Source organism: Dipodomys spectabilis, unplaced genomic scaffold (genome assembly GCF_019054845.1).
Source record: "Dipodomys spectabilis isolate Male_0828 unplaced genomic scaffold, ASM1905484v1 ptg000573l, whole genome shotgun sequence".
NCBI classification, from domain to species: Eukaryota; Metazoa; Chordata; class Mammalia; order Rodentia; family Heteromyidae; genus Dipodomys; species Dipodomys spectabilis.
This window is the reverse complement of record NW_024871250.1, coordinates 1,216,721-1,234,792: the sequence shown is the minus strand read 5'-3', so window position 1 is coordinate 1,234,792 and position 18,072 is coordinate 1,216,721. Positions and strand designations below refer to the sequence as shown.

The following is an 18,072-nucleotide window of genomic DNA, read 5'->3' as shown; positions in this document are numbered from 1 at the left end:
TCTCATGGACTTTCCTGTCTGAGCTGGCTTTGAACCGTGATCCTCAGATCTCAGCCTCCTGAATAGCTAGGATTACCAGCATGAGCCACTGGCACCTGGCTTCCCTGAGCTTTTTTGCTCAAGGCTAGCACTCTACCATTTTGTGCCACAGCACCACTTCTAGTTTTCTGGTGGTTTATTGGTGGTAAGGGTCTCAGACTTTCCTGCCTGGGCTGGCTTTGAACTGTGATCCTTAGATCTCAGCTTCTCATGAGCCACCGGAGACCTACATGTTTTCAGCTGTATTTAATAAATATTGATTTTGAGGGGGCTGGAGGTCTGGCTCAAATAATACAGAAACTATCAAGCATGTAGGCCCTGAGATCACAAACCACAGAACCTCCTCTCTGCCCCCCAAAAGAAAATACTGATTTTACTAGAGCTCAGTAGTAAGCAAGAGCCCCTCTCCCAAAAATTAATTTTTATTGGTCAGTCGTGGGACTTCAATTCTGGGCCTGGGCGCTGTCCCTGAGCCCTTCAGCTCAATGCAAGTACTCTACCACTTAAGCCACAGTACCACTTCTGGTTTTTTGGTGGTTTATTGGAGATAAGAGGCTTCATGGACTTTATTGTCCAGTCAGGCTTTGAACCGTAGTCCTCAGATCTCAGCTTCCTGAGTTGCTAGGATTACAGGCCTGAGCCACTGGCACCCTGCTGATTTTTATTTTTAGTGGGTGGATACAGAACCCAAGAATCTCTACATGCCAATAAGCAAGGGCTGTTCCACTGAGCTACACTGCAGGCCCCCCACCCCAATAATTCAGTGTGAGGAGATGCAGGCAGGGAGGTTTGTAAACAGAGCACATTTCTCTCATTCATTTCATCCCAGAGTCAGTTGAGCACCGGCTCCCTGCATTTTGCCTGCATGCTTTCAGTTAAGTTTGCCATACTTGGGCTGTTGTGAGAATCTTATGAGGTTTAACATTTGGAAACCGCTTTTCAGATAATAGGTTGCATAGAAAATAAGAGTCAGGTGTGGTGGTTGTAGTGCATGCTTATAGTCCTGGCTACTCAGGAGGCGGAAGTGGGAGGAGCGCTTCATATCGAACAAACAGATGAAGAAACTTGTTGACATCCAAATTGTGTATCTGGGAGTTTCTCTGACCAGGAGGCTCGAGAGCAATGTAGGCAATACATGGCAGCAAGAGCCACTTTGCTCTGCTGCAACTACCCAAGGCTTGCACAGGGCAGGTGAAAACTTGCCACACATCAAAAAGAAGGGTGAGGTTGGATGTGGTGGGACACGCCTATAATCCCAACTCTGGGAGGCTGAGACAGAAGGATCTCTAACCTAGCCTGGGCTAGGTAATGAGAACCTGTCTTGAAAATGAAAGAAAGAAAAGAAGGCAAGAAGGAAGGGAAGGAGGGGTTACACATATTGAATTGTCTGTTGCACATCAGTGCCCGGCTGAACCAACAAGTGCATGGAATTCTCAGTTCTCCCAGTAGCTCTCCAATCCAGCCTCACGCCGACAGACCGCTCTGCTTAAAGCGATTTCAGAGCCGGCCCGGCATCTCCTTACTTTTTGATTCTCAGCCAGAGCCCCTAAGCGCGGCGGTGTGAGCGCGAGGCACCACGGGATTTGTAGTTCCGGGCTCTCAGCGCGCGCGCGCCGGGGTCGGGGCGGGGCTGAGGGGGGGGGGGAGCGAGGTAAGCGCATGCGTACGTGGCGCCTGCACGCACGTGTGTTTTTGAGTAGCGTAGCTGGCGTCGGTGGGAATCTTTGCTCCTTTTCCTGAGTCGCGGAGTGGAGTCAGGCGCCAGGCGACCCTTTCCTAATCCGGGAGGCCCTAATGCCAGGGTTTCATGAGTGTCTTTGCCCACCGGAATTGGGCTGAGAAATCTGTTCCTCTTTTTTTTTTTTTTTTATGTTTTACAAGTCGGAGCCAACATTGATTTATGTCTCACCCAGGGTCAAAAAGTCCCGCTGGGAAGTGCTGGGTTCTCCTTTGGGATTAGAGCTCCAATTGATTCAGTCAATATTGATTTAGGAAGAGACAATACAGGGAAAGGACGTGCTTGAGGCTTAAGGGTAAAGACCACGATTTTCAAAGAACAATTTGCAGATGGTCAGGTAATATTAACTTGGATTATCTCTCAAGGAGTACACTATTCTTACCCTCTTGGGGAAATTGATCCTGGAGTAGCAGTAGGTTACCCCCCCCCCCCTCCAGGGTCTGCAACTCTTCCCAGAACGCTTTGCTCTCAGAGAGAAGGGAAAACTGCCCAGCTCTCTTCAGATGGCTTGAGGACCATGAATTTCTTTCATCCTGACACTGCCTTCGCCTAAGTTTCCTGGACAAGGGATTTCATCTCATCCAACTTCAGGTAAGGGAGAGGGTTAAGCCTTCGGGTGAGTTTATTAACTCATTTGTTTAAAACACCCTTGCACCTTTTTTTAAGTACTGGAAAATAACAGAAGCGGGGCCAGCTTTCTTTCCTTTGTTTCTGGCGTCTGAAGTCCACCCAGGACTTGGTCCCTCTGCACTTCTGTGCGTTTGGTGGGGGGCTCCCAAGTACCCTCTCGATGGGGCAAATTCAGTCATCCACTTCCCGGGGAAGGGGAGGGGAGGGAGCGCAGCAGTTGGGCCGCCCCAGGGATTCCAGGGCCCATCACACACCACCAGTCCACACGTTCTGCCAAATCCCCGGCTCCAGCCAAGAATTCTGGCCACGCCGTTGTGGGATACTGGGGAAACGAGACGCTGGGAGGACCCGCTGGCTAGAGGGGCGGCCTCTCCCCCGTCACGTGACTCGGCTTGCCCGGGGCTCATGTCAGGTCGCGCGTCACGGTTGCACTTTCTGATTGGCCCAGTTGGGTCAATTTGAAAGGACTACGGGGGCCGCGGCGGTTCATTTTCGGCGGCGTTCCCCCCCCTCCTTTTTTTTTTTTTATTTAATTCCTTCTCTCCGGTTCCCTCCTTCCGTGCGAGTCTCAGGAGAAGCCGCCGCGCTAGGCGCCGCCGCCGCCGCCGCTCAGGGCCTGGTAAGTGGGCCTCACCCAGGATCCGGACCCGCTCGGCTCCGGCTTGCGTCGACCCCCGCCGGGCTTTGGGCCTGCGCCGTGCGCGGCCCTAGCGTCGGGGCCGCGCCCGACCGGGAAAGGCCGGGAACCCCGTTGGGCCCGATCCGCGAGGCTAGGGGGAGCCGGGCCGGCGGGGGTACGGTGATGGCGGGGCGATCGGCGTGTGCGCGGGGCCTGTGTTCGGCGGGGCTTGGTTGCATCTGAGTGGGAGAAGCCGCATGCAAGTTGAGAGGGGAGCTTCTCGGGCCCTGGTGGCGAGGGGCGTCGGGCTTCGGCCTGGAGGGCTTTGCTGGGTCTGATGTCCCAGCTTGGGGTGGGGGGGTGGGGTTGGGCCGGGGCTGATTAGGAAAAGCTTTTGGAATGTGAGGGAGGGGATTTCCGGCTCCAGGAGGTGGGGGGCTTGGCGGAAGTCGGGGGGGGGGAGACGCACCGATTCGACCCCTCCTCCCGTTACTGCTGAGTGGGGCGGGCGGAGGGTGGGAGCGGGAGAGGCTTGGTCCGTCCTGATGGGGACGAGCGGTGGGAACCAGTCCTGGGGGTGGGCTGGGGTGCGGTGGGGGGCTCTGTCCCGGGTTGGGCTGATTTCTCCTTCGGAGGCCGCGGAGACCTCTGTGGCGTTTGCTCCCCGTCCTGTTCTGGGGAGCCGCTGCTCCGCGCCTAGCTAAGCCGGGAGGACGGCATCTGGCATCCGCGGGGCCTGAAGGGCAGGTTTAGGGGAGGCGGCGGGGATGGGGATCGTGCCCGGGGACCGTGCACCTGGGGACGCGCAGGGACCAGGCTCCGATCGGGGGGGGGGGGGGGCAGCTGGGGTCTGGCGGAGTCTGAGAGGCCGGTTTCGGAGAAGGGGAATCTCCCCGGACTTCGCCTGCACGAGGGGGCCGGGGCGCTCGCGCGGCCTGGGGCTGCGAGGGAGGTGCAAACCTTAGGGCCGGCGGACGAGGGCGGCGACGGCATGGACCGCCTTGGGAAGAGGGCTCCACGTTGGTTCCGATGAGGATCCGCCGGGCCGCGCCTCCGCCGCCGGCCGTGGCGGGCTTCCGAACCCCCCCCCCCCCCCCCCCCCCCGCGCTCCCAAGCCCGCCACTGCGCGGCCGGGGATGGCGCAGCTGGCGGGGACCCCGCACCCGGGCGGGCGTGGATCGACGGCCTCCGCCCGGCCGCTCCCGCCGTCCTGCGGCCACCCTCCCTCGGGGGCTCAACCCGAGTCTCACACGGAGCCCCGGAGGTGTAGCGCTGACCCCGGCCCCGGCCCCGCAGCTCCCCTTGCGCAATGGACTGGCAGCCAGACGAACAAGGCCTGCAGCAGGTCCTGCAGCTGCTCAAAGACTCGCAGTCGCCCAACACAGCCACGCAGCGCATCGTGCAGGATGTATCCTTCCTTCCTTCCCGGACCTGGGGGAAGCCAGCAGGGCTCATTTCCTGACCCAAACCCCCTTTGTGGGAAAGGAACAGCATGAAGCCTGAGGCTGGTGTGGCTCACACCCCGCATTCCTAGTTACTCAGGATTGTGGTTCCAAAGCAATCTGGACAGACAGCAAAGTCTGGGAGACTCTTAATCTCCAGTTAACCAGCACAAAAGCCGGAAATGGAGGTGTAGCTCAAGTTGGTAGAGCAAAAGCAGCTCTGGGGCAGCGCCCAGGCCCTGAGTTCAAGCCCAAGGACCAACATCAAAAACAAAGCAGAACAAACAAACAAAAAACCCCACAACAAACCAGCATGGTCTGGAGACTAAATTAGTGCTTTGAATCCCTGGGTCCAGTTCCCAGAGCTGTTGCAGCCATTGTTAGGAGAAACCGTGGGAACTCCTAGTACTCAAGAAGTATTTGCTGCTTAACTTACACAGTGGGGATCTGTTGTTCTGCCCATTTAACAGATGGGAGCCTGGAGACTCAGAGAGACAAAGACCAACCAATTTAATAAAGGCAGCAGCTAGGAAACACTAGTGCCGGGGCTGGTGGTCCCTCCCACTCAGACGTGCGTTCTACTCTGTCCTGTCAGACTTGGGAAGATGCACCCCCCCCCCAGGGAAGTGGGGTGCACTTTGAGTTGGTCTTGGGTTTTGTTTAGGCTTTAAATTAAACTTGTTTGAAGTCGGGCACCAGTGGCTCATGCCTATATTCCTACTTAGGAGGCTGAGATCTGAGTATTGCAGTTCAAAACCAGCCAGGACAGGAAAGTCTGTGAGACTTGTCATCCAAAAAAACAACCCAAAACCCAGAAGTGGAGCTGTAGCTCCAGCAGCAGTGTGCTGGCCCAGGGAGCAGCAGCTGCTGTCTTAGGCTGGTCCCTTAGCATTCCACTGTGATCCATGTGGGAAACCTTTCCCTATCTATGAGGGGGACTTGGGCAGAGGGCTTGGTCAGTGGGATTCTAGATTACACTGCTGCCAGATTTCGCTGGTCACTAGTGGCACCTATGAGACAGGACATCCCGCGTGGAAAGCTTTTGTCTCCCAAGTCCCTTAACAGCCTGGCAGAAACTCAAGCAACTCAACCAATTCCCCGACTTCAACAACTACCTAATCTTTGTCCTGACGAGGCTCAAATCAGAAGGTATGTCCTGCCAGTCCCTGGCTCTGGCCCTGCCCCGCCTCTCTTCGTGATGGACCCCTGAACCTTGGTCCTCTCTCCCCCAGATGAGCCAACCCGGTCTCTCAGTGGGCTCATCCTCAAAAACAACGTGAAAGCACATTACCAGAGCTTTCCACCACCTGTGGCTGACTTCATCAAGCAGGAGTGTCTCAACAACATTGGCGATGCCTCCTCGCTCATCCGGGCTACCATCGGTGAGAAGGGCAGTGGGGGTTGGTTTTTCAGCTTTGTCCTGGCTTAGGCAGCCGGTCAGCTGCCAGTTCAGGGTCTTGTTTGTTTGTTCCTGGTCCTGGGGCTTGAACTCAGGGCCTACGCGCTGTCCCTTAGCTTTCCCCCCACAATTCTGGCCTTCTATCATTTGAGCCATACAACTCCACTTCCAGCTTTTTGCTGGAGACGAGAGTCTCACGGACTTTCCTACCCAGGTTGACTTTGAATGGTGATCCTCAGATCTCAGCCTCCTAAGTAGCTAGGAGAGTGAGCCATTGGCACCTGGCTATGATTAATTAATTGCCAGAGTCAGAAGTGGAGCTGTATATAGCTTCCCCCTCCCCCACCCCCCTTTTTTAAACTCAAGCCTTAAGAAAAAAAAAGCTACGGGACAGTGCCAAGGACCTGCATTCAAGTCCCAGGACTGGCACAAAAAAAAAAAACCAATAATAAATAGAAATAGTGTTTGTGCTGGATGCTTGGGCCTGACAAATGTGCTGATTTTGTAGCTTCCTGCTTGAGGCCATGGAAGGTTTTAGAGCTCATTCTAGGTGGCAGACTCTGCTGACACGTCCTCAGCTTCTACAGCCACAGGTTCAAAACTACTCAGAAGCAGCAACTTGTTTTGAACATGGGAAGTCTTTTTCTTGTCACTACTTAGCATTAAGGAGCTCTCTAGAATCCATTTGAAGTCTATGAGAGGATGTATCCGTTTTTCTAGGAAGCACTATCGAACCGTTCCCTGGAGGACGCTTTCATAGAAGCCTCCAGGTGAATCTTAGGAGGGTGGTAGCTTTCTTTGCCATATAACTCAGGCCGACCTCAAACCCTTGATCCTCCTGCCTCAGCCTCTCCTGAGTGCTGGGATCGTAGGGAGGAGGCTGGTGGCTCTTTCCATAGAAGGGTGAAAGCAGGGGAGGGTGGGTAAGGTGACCACCCCTACCGGTAGGAAACACTGCCATCTTGTGGTGGTGAGTGGCATTAACAGCTCACAATGCCTCGGGAGTTTCACTAGTCTGTAAAGTCCTACCTGCAGCCACAAAGCCTTACACAAGTTGTCCTGCCATCTCCCTGCTCTCACGTCCTGCTGTGGCTTCCCTTCACTCTCCGCTTCTCTTCCCCGCTGTGAGAGCCTGTTCAACCCCAGGGCCTTGACGCTGGTCCATCCCTCTGGCTGAGATGCTCTTTCTCCAAAGTCCCTGGCCGGTTTCTGTTCTCTCAGGCCTTTCATGCGAGGGCATCAGCTGTTGAGGCCTTCTGTGTCCACCCAGTTACTCAGCCCTCAGCCTATGACCACCCTGTTCTTCTCTTCTCCTAGAACAGGCTTTGGTGTTTGGGGCTGGACTATATCCCAGGGCCTGGACAGAACTGGCTGGCTTGTGGGGCCCAGAGGATGTGTGCTGAGTCAGCGAGTGTATCATCCCTGTGGGTCTCCCCCCCCCCACACACCAGTTCCCCTGTCCCCTGCCCTATCAGGGCTAGAGCGTGCCCAGCGGCCAAGTTCTTACCTTGCCCGGCTGAGGTCCTAGCCAGAGGAAGACAGGAAAAACAACATCAGCAGCAGCAGCAAGGGGCTGGGTGGGTTCATCTTGGGGAGGAGTGGGGAGCATGGAGGGGCAGGCAGGCCCTTGCCCAGCCTGAGGCAGCCTCCTCTCCCCGGCTGCCCAGGTATTCTTATAACCACCATCGCTTCCAAGGGTGAGCTGCAGATGTGGCCTGAGCTGCTGCCCCAGTTATGCAACCTGCTCAACTCGGAGGATTACAACACTTGTGAGGTAGGCAACAAGCTGTGGCCCCACCCTAGCAGGGGCCCGCGCCCGGAGAAGGCCTCACCCCCTGCCCCCCACATCTGTCTGCTCCGATCCACCCAGGGAGCCTTCGGAGCCCTGCAGAAGATCTGTGAAGACTCCTCTGAACTCCTGGACAGCGATGCGCTCAACAGGCCGCTCAACATCATGATCCCCAAGTTCCTGCAGTTCTTTAAGCACTGCAGCCCCAAGATCCGGTGGGTGTGGCTTCCCCAAGGCAACCCAGGGGCTCCGAGCTGGAGGACAGGGTTGGCGGGGGAGGGGGGCTGAGCCCCATTTCCACTCCTCACCAGGTCCCATGCCATCGCCTGTGTGAACCAGTTCATCATGGACCGAGCCCAGGCGCTGATGGATAACATTGACACCTTCATCGAGGTATGCCATCTGGCCGGGGCGGGCAGGAAGAGGGCTTCCCCCACCCTGCCCTTCTTAAGTAGCTTACCCTGGCCATCCCCACAGCACCTGTTCGCCCTGGCTGTGGATGACGACCCCGAGGTGCGGAAGAATGTATGCCGTGCCCTGGTGATGCTTCTAGAAGTGCGCATTGACCGGCTCATCCCCCACATGCACAGCATCATCCAGGTGTGCATGGTCAAGGTCACAGCCAAGGGCAGGAGGGGCTGGCCGAGGCACGGGAACCTCCTGAAGCCCAGCTGGACTCAGCCTCTCCCTCTCCACCTCCCCTGCCCCAGTACATGCTCCAGCGGACCCAGGACCATGACGAGAACGTGGCCCTGGAGGCCTGTGAGTTTTGGCTGACGCTGGCCGAGCAACCCATCTGCAAGGAAGTTCTGGCCTCCCATCTGGTCCAGTGAGTGGCGTCCTGACCCACCCCACCCCATGCCTGCGCCTTTCCTTTTCTGGTCACCCCTTGAGCTTGCAGAAAACCACAGCGTCAGGCGACTTTGCAAGAAGCTTTAACTGACTTTTTAAAAAATTGGTAACTGACTGTTAGAAGTGAGCCGGCTGTCAGTGGCTCACGCCTGTCATCCCAGCTACTCAGGAGGCTGAGATCTGAGGATCATGGTTCATAGCCAGCCTGGGCAGGAAAGTCTGTGCAGACTCTTATCTCCAGTAAACCACCAGAAAACCAGAAGTGGCGCTGTGGCTCAAGTGGTAGAACGCTCGCCTTGAGCTGAAGAGCTGAGGGACAGCGCCCAGGCCCAGAGTTCAGGCCCCCCCACCTACCAAAAAAAAAAAAAAGAAGTGAGAGACCAACCATGGCTTCAGGCACAACTAGATCCAGGTGCCCAAACGATATAATAAACACATGTGTCTTAGCTTTAGATCTGCTTTAGATCTCCAGCACTGGGCTTTGTTCTCAGGTATGCTCTTCCAGGGTAATGCTAGGCCCTCTGTATCCTTCCAGTATAGGAAAGCCAAAGTAAAGACTTGTCTCTTACAGTTGCTATCTTGTGTGTGTGCGTGCCTGTGTCCTGGGGCTTCAACTCAGGGCACCTAGACACTGTCCCTGAGTTTTTCACTGAAGGCTAGTGCTCTACTAGTTGAGCTCCAGCTCCAATTCCAGCCTTTTGTTGGCTAATTGGAAATAAAGAATCTCATGGACTTTCCTGCCCAGGCTGGCTTTGAACTTCGATCCTCAGATCTCTTGTCACCTTAGTAGCTAGGATTACAGCCGTGAGCCTCCAGGCCCTGGCTTCAACTGTCTAACCAAACTCCTCAGAGCTGACCCTTAACCTATTGGAATCCCTTAGCTTTTCTGAACTATTGTGGAAAATGGTGAGTGGGGCCACAGGGAAGGAGGCTTCTGGAAAAGTGACGAGGGAACCATGTTGAAGCGGGCACAGGAGGCCCTCTGAGAATTGAACTCCAGCTTTGCAATGAAGCCGCCCTGCCTATTTGTCTGGCGCTTCTCTGCCCCACGCAAGGGCCCAGAAGCCGGGCACTGGTGGCTCATGCCTGTCATCTTAGCTACTCAGGAGGCCGAGATCTGAGATTGTGGTTTGAAGCCAGCCTGGGCAGGAAAGTCTGTGAGACTCTTACCTCCAAAGAACCACTAGAAAACCGGAAGTGGCACTGTGGCTTAAGCGCCACTCGCCTTGAGTTGAAGATCTCAGGGACAGACAGCCCCCAGGCCCAGAGTTCGAGCTCCAGGACCAACCAAAAATAAACACACTAAAAAATAAGAGTTTGCATGTTTGTGCTTTCTACACGTGGTGCTAGGGAACCTGATCCTGTTCTGAAGTTGCCGTGTGTGCAGGGGTCTGAGAGTTTTCCAGTAGCCAGGCTTAGGCCAAGAGCTTCCTTTCCCGTGGTACAAAGAGTGGTGTGTCCCTAATCCTGATGCTTGAAACTAGGCTGGGGTAACTGCCCCCTCCCTGGGGAGATGCGGGCACTGACAGCAGTGCCCAGCATAGGTTTCCAGCACAATCTGCCCTTCTCTGGTGCTGCTGCCCAGCCTTCTTTTTTCCCCCTCTCCCATTGCATAGTCATCCCCGAATGAACAGTCATCTTCTCTCCACATAGGTTGATCCCCACTCTTGTAAATGGGATGAAGTACTCGGAAATCGATATCATTTTGCTCAAGGTGAGTGTGTGTGGGGGGGGGGTGCTGGGCACGGGGTGGCTCTGGGAACCGCCTGGTGCTGAGCCGTCCTGTCTGCCCTCCCTGCCAGGGCGACGTGGAAGAGGACGAGGCGGTCCCCGACAGCGAGCAGGACATCAAGCCACGCTTCCACAAGTCCCGCACAGTGACGCTGCCCCACGAAGCCGAGCGGCCCGATGGCTCCGAAGATGCGGAGGACGACGATGACGACGATGCGTTGTCCGACTGGAATCTGAGTGCGTGGCCAGCCCAGGGGCCGCCATGGTGGCCAGCCCCCTTCCCGGGGTGGGGGTGGGCGTGGGGGAGCCAGGCTGGCTGGGAGCAGATTGTGAAGATCTTCCCTTCCCTGAGACTGGCCCCCCCCCCCCCCCCCCACTGTCCCCATCCAGGGAAGTGCTCTGCGGCTGCGTTGGACGTCCTGGCCAATGTTTTCCGGGAGGAACTGCTCCCGCACCTCCTCCCCCTGCTCAAGGGCCTCCTATTCCATCCCGAATGGGTGGTCAAGGAGTCCGGCATCCTGGTGCTGGGTGCCATCGCCGAGGGTGAGTCCTGGGTCTCCTGTGCAAGGGACCCCACCCCCTGCCAGGGACTCAGCGCCCCCTGGCCAGGGGCGGCCAAGACAGCTAGGACGGTAGGGAGGTCTGGGTGAATTGCTTCGGAGCACAGGTTCAATTTCAGACTCCAGGTTCAATTTCAGGACAGCCCAAAATACAAAGTAAATATGGTGCTACTCAGGAGGCTGAGATCTGAGGATTGCAGTTCAAAGCCAGCCTGAACAGGGAAATCTGGGAGACTCTTAGTGCCAGTTATCTCCAAAAAATGCAAGAAGTGGTAGAGTGCTCACAAAAAAATGATCAGGAACAGCACCCAGGCACAGAACGTGAAAATGGCTGAGAGAGAGTAAAGAATAAAGGAAAAGCACAAGGGGCCGTGGAGAATTTGGATGAGAATATTTCCCTCTAGCTGGGTCAGGGGCTCTCCTGTGAAGCCTAGTTCACTATGCAGTGAAGATTCTGAACTAATGAATAAACAGATAAGGTAGTACCACCTGCCTTTCTTTTCCTGGGCTCTGAGTGAGTGTCTCTGGGCCAGTGATTGAACCTCAATTTCTCATCTGCCAGGAGGTGGTCTTTGCGTTCCCAGAAGGGTGTGGGTACTGTAGCTCCAGTACCCAGTCCACCTGACACCTCGTGTCCCCTCTCTTGGTGGCTTTTAAGGCTGTATGCAAGGCATGGTGCCCTACCTGCCCGAGCTGATCCCACACCTCATCCGGTGCCTGTCGGACAAGAAGGCCCTGGTCCGCTCCATCGCGTGCTGGACACTGAGCCGTTACGCCCACTGGGTGGTCAGCCAGCCTCCCGACATGCACCTCAAGCCTCTGATGACAGAGCTACTCAAACGCATCCTGGATGGCAACAAGAGGGTGCAGGAGGCAGCCTGCAGGTGACCCCTGACCCCTGACCTATGGCATATCCTCCCCATCCCCCATTGTCCTGCCCCTTGGGAAGGGATGACTGCTGTGACTGCTGATGTGGCACTGATTTCTGTCGTATTCGTACTGGCTGATCCCGCGTGGGGCCTCTTCCTCTCCCATGGTCCAGAGCCACGCGCGCTGGTCCGCTGAGCCCTCCCTGCGTTCTCCCTCCTTCCAGTGCCTTCGCCACCCTGGAGGAGGAGGCGTGCACGGAGCTGGTGCCCTACCTCAGCTACATCCTGGACACCCTTGTCTTCGCCTTCGGCAAGTACCAGCATAAGAATCTGCTCATCCTCTACGACGCCATCGGCACATTGGCCGACTCCGTGGGCCATCACCTCAACCAGCCGGTGAGACCCTCCTGCAGTCCCCTCGGCCTCCGCCCCATGCCAGGGACAGGGTGCCGGGCGCCCAGCGCCCCCAGCATCCCCAGCGCCCCCCAGCACCCCAGCCCCGGCTCCAGTCTAGGCCAGACAGCCTGGTGAGTGCTGTGCCAGGGGTGTGCCCAGGCCTGGGGGTGTGCCGGGGACCCATGGGGGAGAAGGACAAAAGCCAGCAGATATGGCTGTGTGTGGTGAGCAACCTCCCCTCCCCCCCCCACAACAAGGGTCCCGGACCCCACCCTTCAGGGAATGGGCCAAGCCAATCAACGCCCCTTACTGTGGAGCCTGACTTCTCCCTCTCCAGGAATACATCCAGAAACTGATGCCACCGCTCATCCAGAAGTGGAACGAGCTGAAGGATGAGGACAAGGACCTCTTTCCCCTGCTGGAGGTGAGCGGCCGCAGAGCCCCGCCCCCGGCCCCGCCCCGTCTCTCCCTAAGCTCACCTTTCCTGCCCTTCTTCCCAGTGCCTGTCCTCCGTCGCCACTGCCCTGCAGAGTGGCTTCCTGCCCTACTGCGAGCCCGTGTACCAGCGCTGCGTCACCCTGGTGCAGAAGACACTGGCCCAGGCCATGGTGAGCACCCCTGGCTCCCCTCTCTGCCCACTCAGCTGCTGCCCAGGCCTCTGCCCACTCCCTCCCCCGCTCCGCTGACCTCCCCATCCATTCTGTGTGCAGATGTACACCCAGCACCCTGAGCAGTACGAGGCCCCCGACAAGGATTTCATGATCGTGGCACTGGATCTGCTCAGCGGCCTGGCTGAGGGCCTGGGCGGCCATGTGGAGCAGCTAGTGGCCCGGAGTAACATCATGACTCTGCTCTTCCAGTGTATGCAGGTGCGTGGGTGTTCCACGCAGGCTGCACACCATGGCTGCTAGCTACCGGTGGCTCACACCTGTCATCCTAGCTATTCAGGAGGCTGAGATCTGAGGATAGAATTGTAGTTCAAAGGCAGCTTGGGCAGGCAAGTCCACGAAATTCTTATTTATCTCCAATAAACTATTCAGGAATGGTGCTGAGGCTTAAGTGGTAGAACACTAGCCTTGAACACCAAGAGGCTCAGGGACAGCACCCAGGCCCTGAGTTCAAGCCCCACTACTGGCACCCACAATGTGTGTGCACATGCATACATACATACTCGTGCACACCTGTGACCACACACAAACCACAAGGGTGCTTCAAATAGGACCCAACATCCTCTAGAAGTCATATCACTCAAGTGTAGACTGCCAGGCTAATAAGCAAGGGTGTGGCCCTGGATTCAAACCTCAGGTCTATCAGAAAATGTCAAGTACTGTTTTCGGGATTTCCCTCTTGTGCCAGGACTCGATGCCTGAGGTGCGGCAGAGTTCGTTTGCTCTTCTGGGAGATCTCACCAAAGCCTGCTTCATCCATGTCAAGCCCTGTATTGGTAAGCCACCTACCTCGACTGCTCTGAACCCGAGCCTTGCCCTGGCCTCGCGTGATGGATACATGCCCTGGGATGACCATGACCTAACTGGGATGTATTCGTACTGTCTGATGGGGTCCCGCCCAGCCTTGCCCTGGAGCTCCAGGTGCCTTACCTTCCTGCTTAGCCCCGTTTCTCTCCTGAGCAGCCGAGTTCATGCCCATCCTGGGCACCAACCTGAACCCTGAGTTCATTTCCGTCTGTAACAATGCCACCTGGGCCATCGGTGAGATCTGCATGCAAATGGGTGAGTGCCTGGCCAATTGCCTAGGCCTTCCCCCATTGGTCGGTTCATAATTTGGGGCGGAGTCTTGCTGTGACTGACAGATCTCAGGGAAGTCAGCTGATTGGCCAGAGAATGACTGTTTTACATTGGGAGTCAAATAACTGAAAGGCTTTTTTTTTTTTTTTTTTTTGGTCTTTTTGTCAGTCCTGGGGCTTGAACTCTGGGCTTGGGCACTGTCCCTCAGCTCTTCAGCTCAAGGCGAGTGCACTCTACCACTTGAGCCACAGCGCCACTTCCGGTTTTTTCTAGTGGCTTATTGGAGATAAGAGACTTTACTGCCTGGCTGGCTTTGAACAGCGATCCTCAGATCTCAGCCTCCTGAATAGCTAGGATGACAGGCGTGAGCCACCGGCGCCCTGGTGAAAGGCCTTTTTGTGATTAGCTTCTCCAAAGAGGCAGGAGAGGAGTGGACCAGTTGATGTAGTTGGCTGAATGGCCTAATGGGATTGGTTGGGTGACTTCTGTCTCTTAAGTTAGCCCTGGGTTTTGGGCTGGGGAGTGTGGGGAAATTCCTGTGTCCTCTGAGTGGAACAGGAATCACATGAGGGTGGCCTCACTCCTGACTGACCCAGGAGCTTGGGGAGGCCTAGCGGGGCTCTGATTTTGACTGGTCCCTTAGGAGCAGAGATGCAACCCTATGTGCAGATGGTCCTCAACAATCTGGTGGAGATCATTAACCGGCCCAATACACCCAAGACACTGCTGGAAAACACAGGTAGGCACCAGATCTGGGCTCTGGGGAAAAAAAACCAAGTCTGCAGACTCCTGACAGGGAGTTGTGGAAGGAGCCCCAGGGGAGGTGCCCCCCTTGGGAGGAGACCTGGGGAGACACCAGGTGGGGGAGGCTGGGGAAGGGAAGCAGGCTGGGCCAAGCTCGGGGCCCTGGGCTGGCCCCCAAGAGCTGTTCCCTTGGGGTCCATGGGGCGGGGCTCGGTGCCTCGTGCCAGAGGCCTTGCCACCTACCGTCCCGGGGCCACTCGGGGTTGCAGGTCGCCTGACGAGTTCCTCTGCCATTCCAGCCATCACCATTGGCCGCCTGGGCTACGTGTGCCCGCAGGAGGTGGCTCCTATGCTCCAGCAGTTCATCCGGCCTTGGTGGGTGTGCAGGGCCTGCTGGGACCGGGCGGGGTGCTGGGGTGGGGGGACAGGCAGCCCTGCCCTTGCCCTCTGGGCTCTGCCCTCCCCTGCCGGGTACCCCCCTGTCCCCCTCCCGTGCCCCCCCCCCTCCCCCCCGCCCTGCACCCACAGCTCCAGGCCCGCCCACTGACCCGCTCCCCGCCCGCAGGTGCACGTCCTTGCGGAACATCCGGGACAATGAGGAGAAGGACTCGGCGTTCCGCGGCATCTGCATGATGATCGGCGTCAACCCGGGGGGCGTCGTGCAGGTCGGGCGCCTGGGCTCCGAGGGCGGGGTGGGCGCCGGCGCGGCGCCCCCTCACCCGCCATGCGTCACGTTTCAGGACTTTATTTTCTTCTGCGACGCTGTAGCCTCTTGGGTGAGCCCGAAGGATGATCTTCGGGACATGTTTTATAAGGTGAGGCTCGGGGGGCGGGGGGGGGGGGCGAGGCGGCGCCCCTGCGGCCGCGGGGTCAGAGGTCACCCCCCCCCCCCCCCCCCCCCGCAGATCCTCCACGGCTTCAAAGACCAGGTCGGGGAGGAGAACTGGCAGCAGTTTTCGGAGCAGTTCCCGCCGCTGCTCAAGGAGAGGCTGGCGGCCTTCTACGGGGTCTAGGCGAGCGTGGAGACTGCCAGGTGCGGGCAGGGCAGGGGAGGCCGCCAGGTGCGGGCAGGGCAGGGGAGGCCGGGGGGCCGGCGTGAAGGGCGCGGGCCTGACACCCCTCCCGCCCCCCAGGTTCCTGTCTGCGTCATCGTCGAAGGGATTGCTGGGAGCGCGCTGTGTCCGGAAGTCGCGGTGCCCTGGTCGAGGGGGGGTAGGGAGGCGTGCGCGGGATCCAAACCCAGAAGCCTTCCCCGTGCGTCCGTGCGTCCGTCCACCTGTCCCACGGGCCGGCCTGGCCGGCACACGGGCGGATGGGTGGGGCCGCCACGCGCTAGTCCTGCAAACAGGGAGGGGGGTGGGAGGTCCGGCCGGCGCGAGGCCCCGGCTCTCATGGGGGCCGTCTCAGGCCGCCCACCCGGGCCAGCCCCGTGGGAGGGAGGAACCCGCGCGGGAGGCGGCGCGGGGAGCGCAGGCGGGGAGGGGGGTGTCCTTGTAGAGACGCGCACACTCACGTCCACGTGCGGCCGCGCGCGGGTGGCGCGCCGCCCCATTTCCCCGACTGCATGGAGACAGTAGACGTAGTGAACCCGAGTTAAGCCGTTCGGCCTTCCGTGTAATCTGCACCTAGAGTATAAGAAGCTTTCGCTGTTTGGCCGGGATCGCCGGTGATTGGGGAGGGCTTGGGGGGGTTGGGGGGGCCTCGGCCGAGACCCCGGGGCGGGAGGGAGGAGGACGGCTACCTGCGGCCGCCCGTCAGCACGTGCACGCTTTGACCTGCTCCGCATACTTCCTGCCAGCCTTGGGGCAGACTCAGATCATGTGCCCCCATCTTTATCCTCTCCAGCCAGCCACATAGGGACCATCCTCGCCGCAGGCAGGGGCCCCCGAGACCACCCCGGCCCCCTGGCTTGTGCTCACTGACCCTGGGCAGTGCGGGGCTGGGAGTTTTCCCTCCCCCCCCCCCCCCCCCCCAAAAGAGAGCTCGGGACAACTCTGTCCCCGCCGCCCACCCCCCAGGCTCTGGGGAAGCATCTTTAAGGGCCATCTTGCTCTCTGCTCCTGGGAGGCCACCTCTAGGGTCTGGGCTGAAGGCAAGAAAGAAGCTGAGCTCAGGCTTCCAGGAGGGAAAAGGTGAATGTCCCCATCTCCACTTTGCCCCCTCTGAGACTCCGTGCTCATCACAGCCCCTAGAGATGCCACCAACACTGAGGCAGATGTCCTAGGACATAGGTCTTGGTGGAAGGGAGTCATCCGCCCCACCCCAAGGGACGTGGGCCTGGTTATTTGGGTTGCTAGGAGAATTGGGCCCTGTAGCTCCTTTAAGATTTGTTACCCTTTTTGTTTTTCTTCCCTGCTTTCCACTTCTTAGGGGGACCCCTTATATTTGGGGGGGGGTTGACTGGAGTCTTTCAGCCCGGGGCCTGCTCCACTCACCCCTCCAACGCCCTACACCCCATCCCAGCCTGGCTCTTGTCTTCTGTGAGGCAGAGTCAGACCCTGCCTCGATTCCGAGGGGGCACTTAGAGCACATTCCATAGCCCAGCTAGGTGTCCCTGTCCTCTCTCCCAAAACTCGAGCAGGTCTCTGGAAGCCATTTGTAAAAAAAGAAAAGAAAAACACGTTTTTTAAAATACCATTTAACTTTCTGCTAGTTCTTTGAAGCATCCTCTGTTGGGTTTTGGGGTGTGCAGGTGGGTTGGCTGATGGGATTGGTATAATCCCCTTTCCTCCCAAGGTGAGGGGTGCCAAGCGCCACCTTCAGGAATAGGGAGCCTGATTGTTCTAGTTTTCCTTTTTCTTTCAAGAAAACTATTTAATTTTTTAATTTATTTTTGGTTGGTTTTTGCACAAGGTTTCAGCTTCTTAACCTTTCCTGCCCAGGGCTGGGGACACAGACTGGCCTTGGTCTGCCTTCATTCCCTGTTTCCCGAGTCCCTTCTTCCCTTCTTTTCCCTGAGGGCTCCCAGGTCAGTCCATTTGTTACAGTGCTGTGCTGGAGATTGGCGCCAAGGTGGCGTGAGATTCCACTTGTGTAGAACTTTGTTGAGTAAAGATGAGTTTCTTGTGACACTTTTGGTCTCCAGTTTCCTGTGTTCTTTGCTTGGCTGGTTGAGAGGTGTAGAATTGGGCCTGGGACTCTCAGAGGGATCTGTGGTATATCCCTGGAATCCCACCATTGGAGGGGATGAGGGAAGAGGATGGTGAGTTTAGGGCAAGCTTGAGTTAGAGGGGGAATCCTGTCTCAAAAATAAAACAAAGCTGAGCGGGTGGCTCATACCTGAAATTCTAATGACTCAGAAAGTTGATATCTGAGGATCATCGTTTGTAGCCAGCCCAGGCGTAAAAGTCTGTGAGTCTCTTCTCCAAAAATCCAGAAGTAGAGTTGTGGCTCCAGTGGTAGAGTATTATCCCTGAGCAAATAATTTTAGGGACTGCCCAGGCCCTGAGTTGAAAAACTATATCACTAAATGAAAGTAAGTAGGGTGAGTATGCACAGATCTGGAAATAAAATTGAGCT

At 57.2% G+C, this 18,072-nt stretch overlaps 1 protein-coding gene and 1 non-coding gene across 7 annotated transcripts; both read left to right on the top strand.

Annotated features, from left to right (window-relative positions):
• The first annotated feature begins 1,778 nt into the window (after positions 1-1,778).
• Positions 1,779-17,622, top strand: Tnpo2 (transportin 2). 6 transcript variants are annotated; one of them, XM_042670565.1, is made up of 26 exons: positions 1,779-2,114; positions 2,215-2,368; positions 4,323-4,434; positions 5,542-5,617; positions 5,701-5,850; positions 7,535-7,641; positions 7,738-7,871; positions 7,968-8,049; positions 8,134-8,256; positions 8,367-8,485; positions 10,162-10,222; positions 10,311-10,476; positions 10,630-10,782; positions 11,458-11,683; positions 11,893-12,064; positions 12,402-12,488; positions 12,565-12,672; positions 12,775-12,933; positions 13,421-13,508; positions 13,696-13,794; positions 14,453-14,548; positions 14,823-14,928; positions 15,119-15,218; positions 15,294-15,368; positions 15,459-15,586; positions 15,687-17,622. In XM_042670565.1, the coding sequence occupies exons 3-25, from the start codon at positions 4,336-4,338 to the stop codon at positions 15,564-15,566; spliced, it is 2,694 nt and encodes an 897-aa protein (XP_042526499.1). In that variant the 5' UTR covers positions 1,779-2,114; positions 2,215-2,368; positions 4,323-4,335; the 3' UTR covers positions 15,567-15,586; positions 15,687-17,622. The 6 variants fall into 6 exon arrangements, with proteins under 6 accessions (XP_042526499.1, XP_042526498.1, XP_042526500.1 ...); XM_042670564.1 differs by lacking the exons at positions 1,779-2,114; positions 2,215-2,368 and adding an exon at positions 2,390-3,026; XM_042670566.1 differs by lacking the exons at positions 1,779-2,114; positions 2,215-2,368; positions 15,687-17,622 and adding an exon at positions 2,390-3,026 and having other exon boundaries at positions 14,853-14,928; positions 15,459-15,588.
• LOC122100338 lies at positions 11,742-11,811 on the top strand. Its single transcript, XR_006146153.1, has one exon. It is a non-coding gene; the product is annotated as a small nucleolar RNA SNORD41 (small nucleolar RNA).
• Positions 17,623-18,072: the final 450 nt, after the last annotated feature.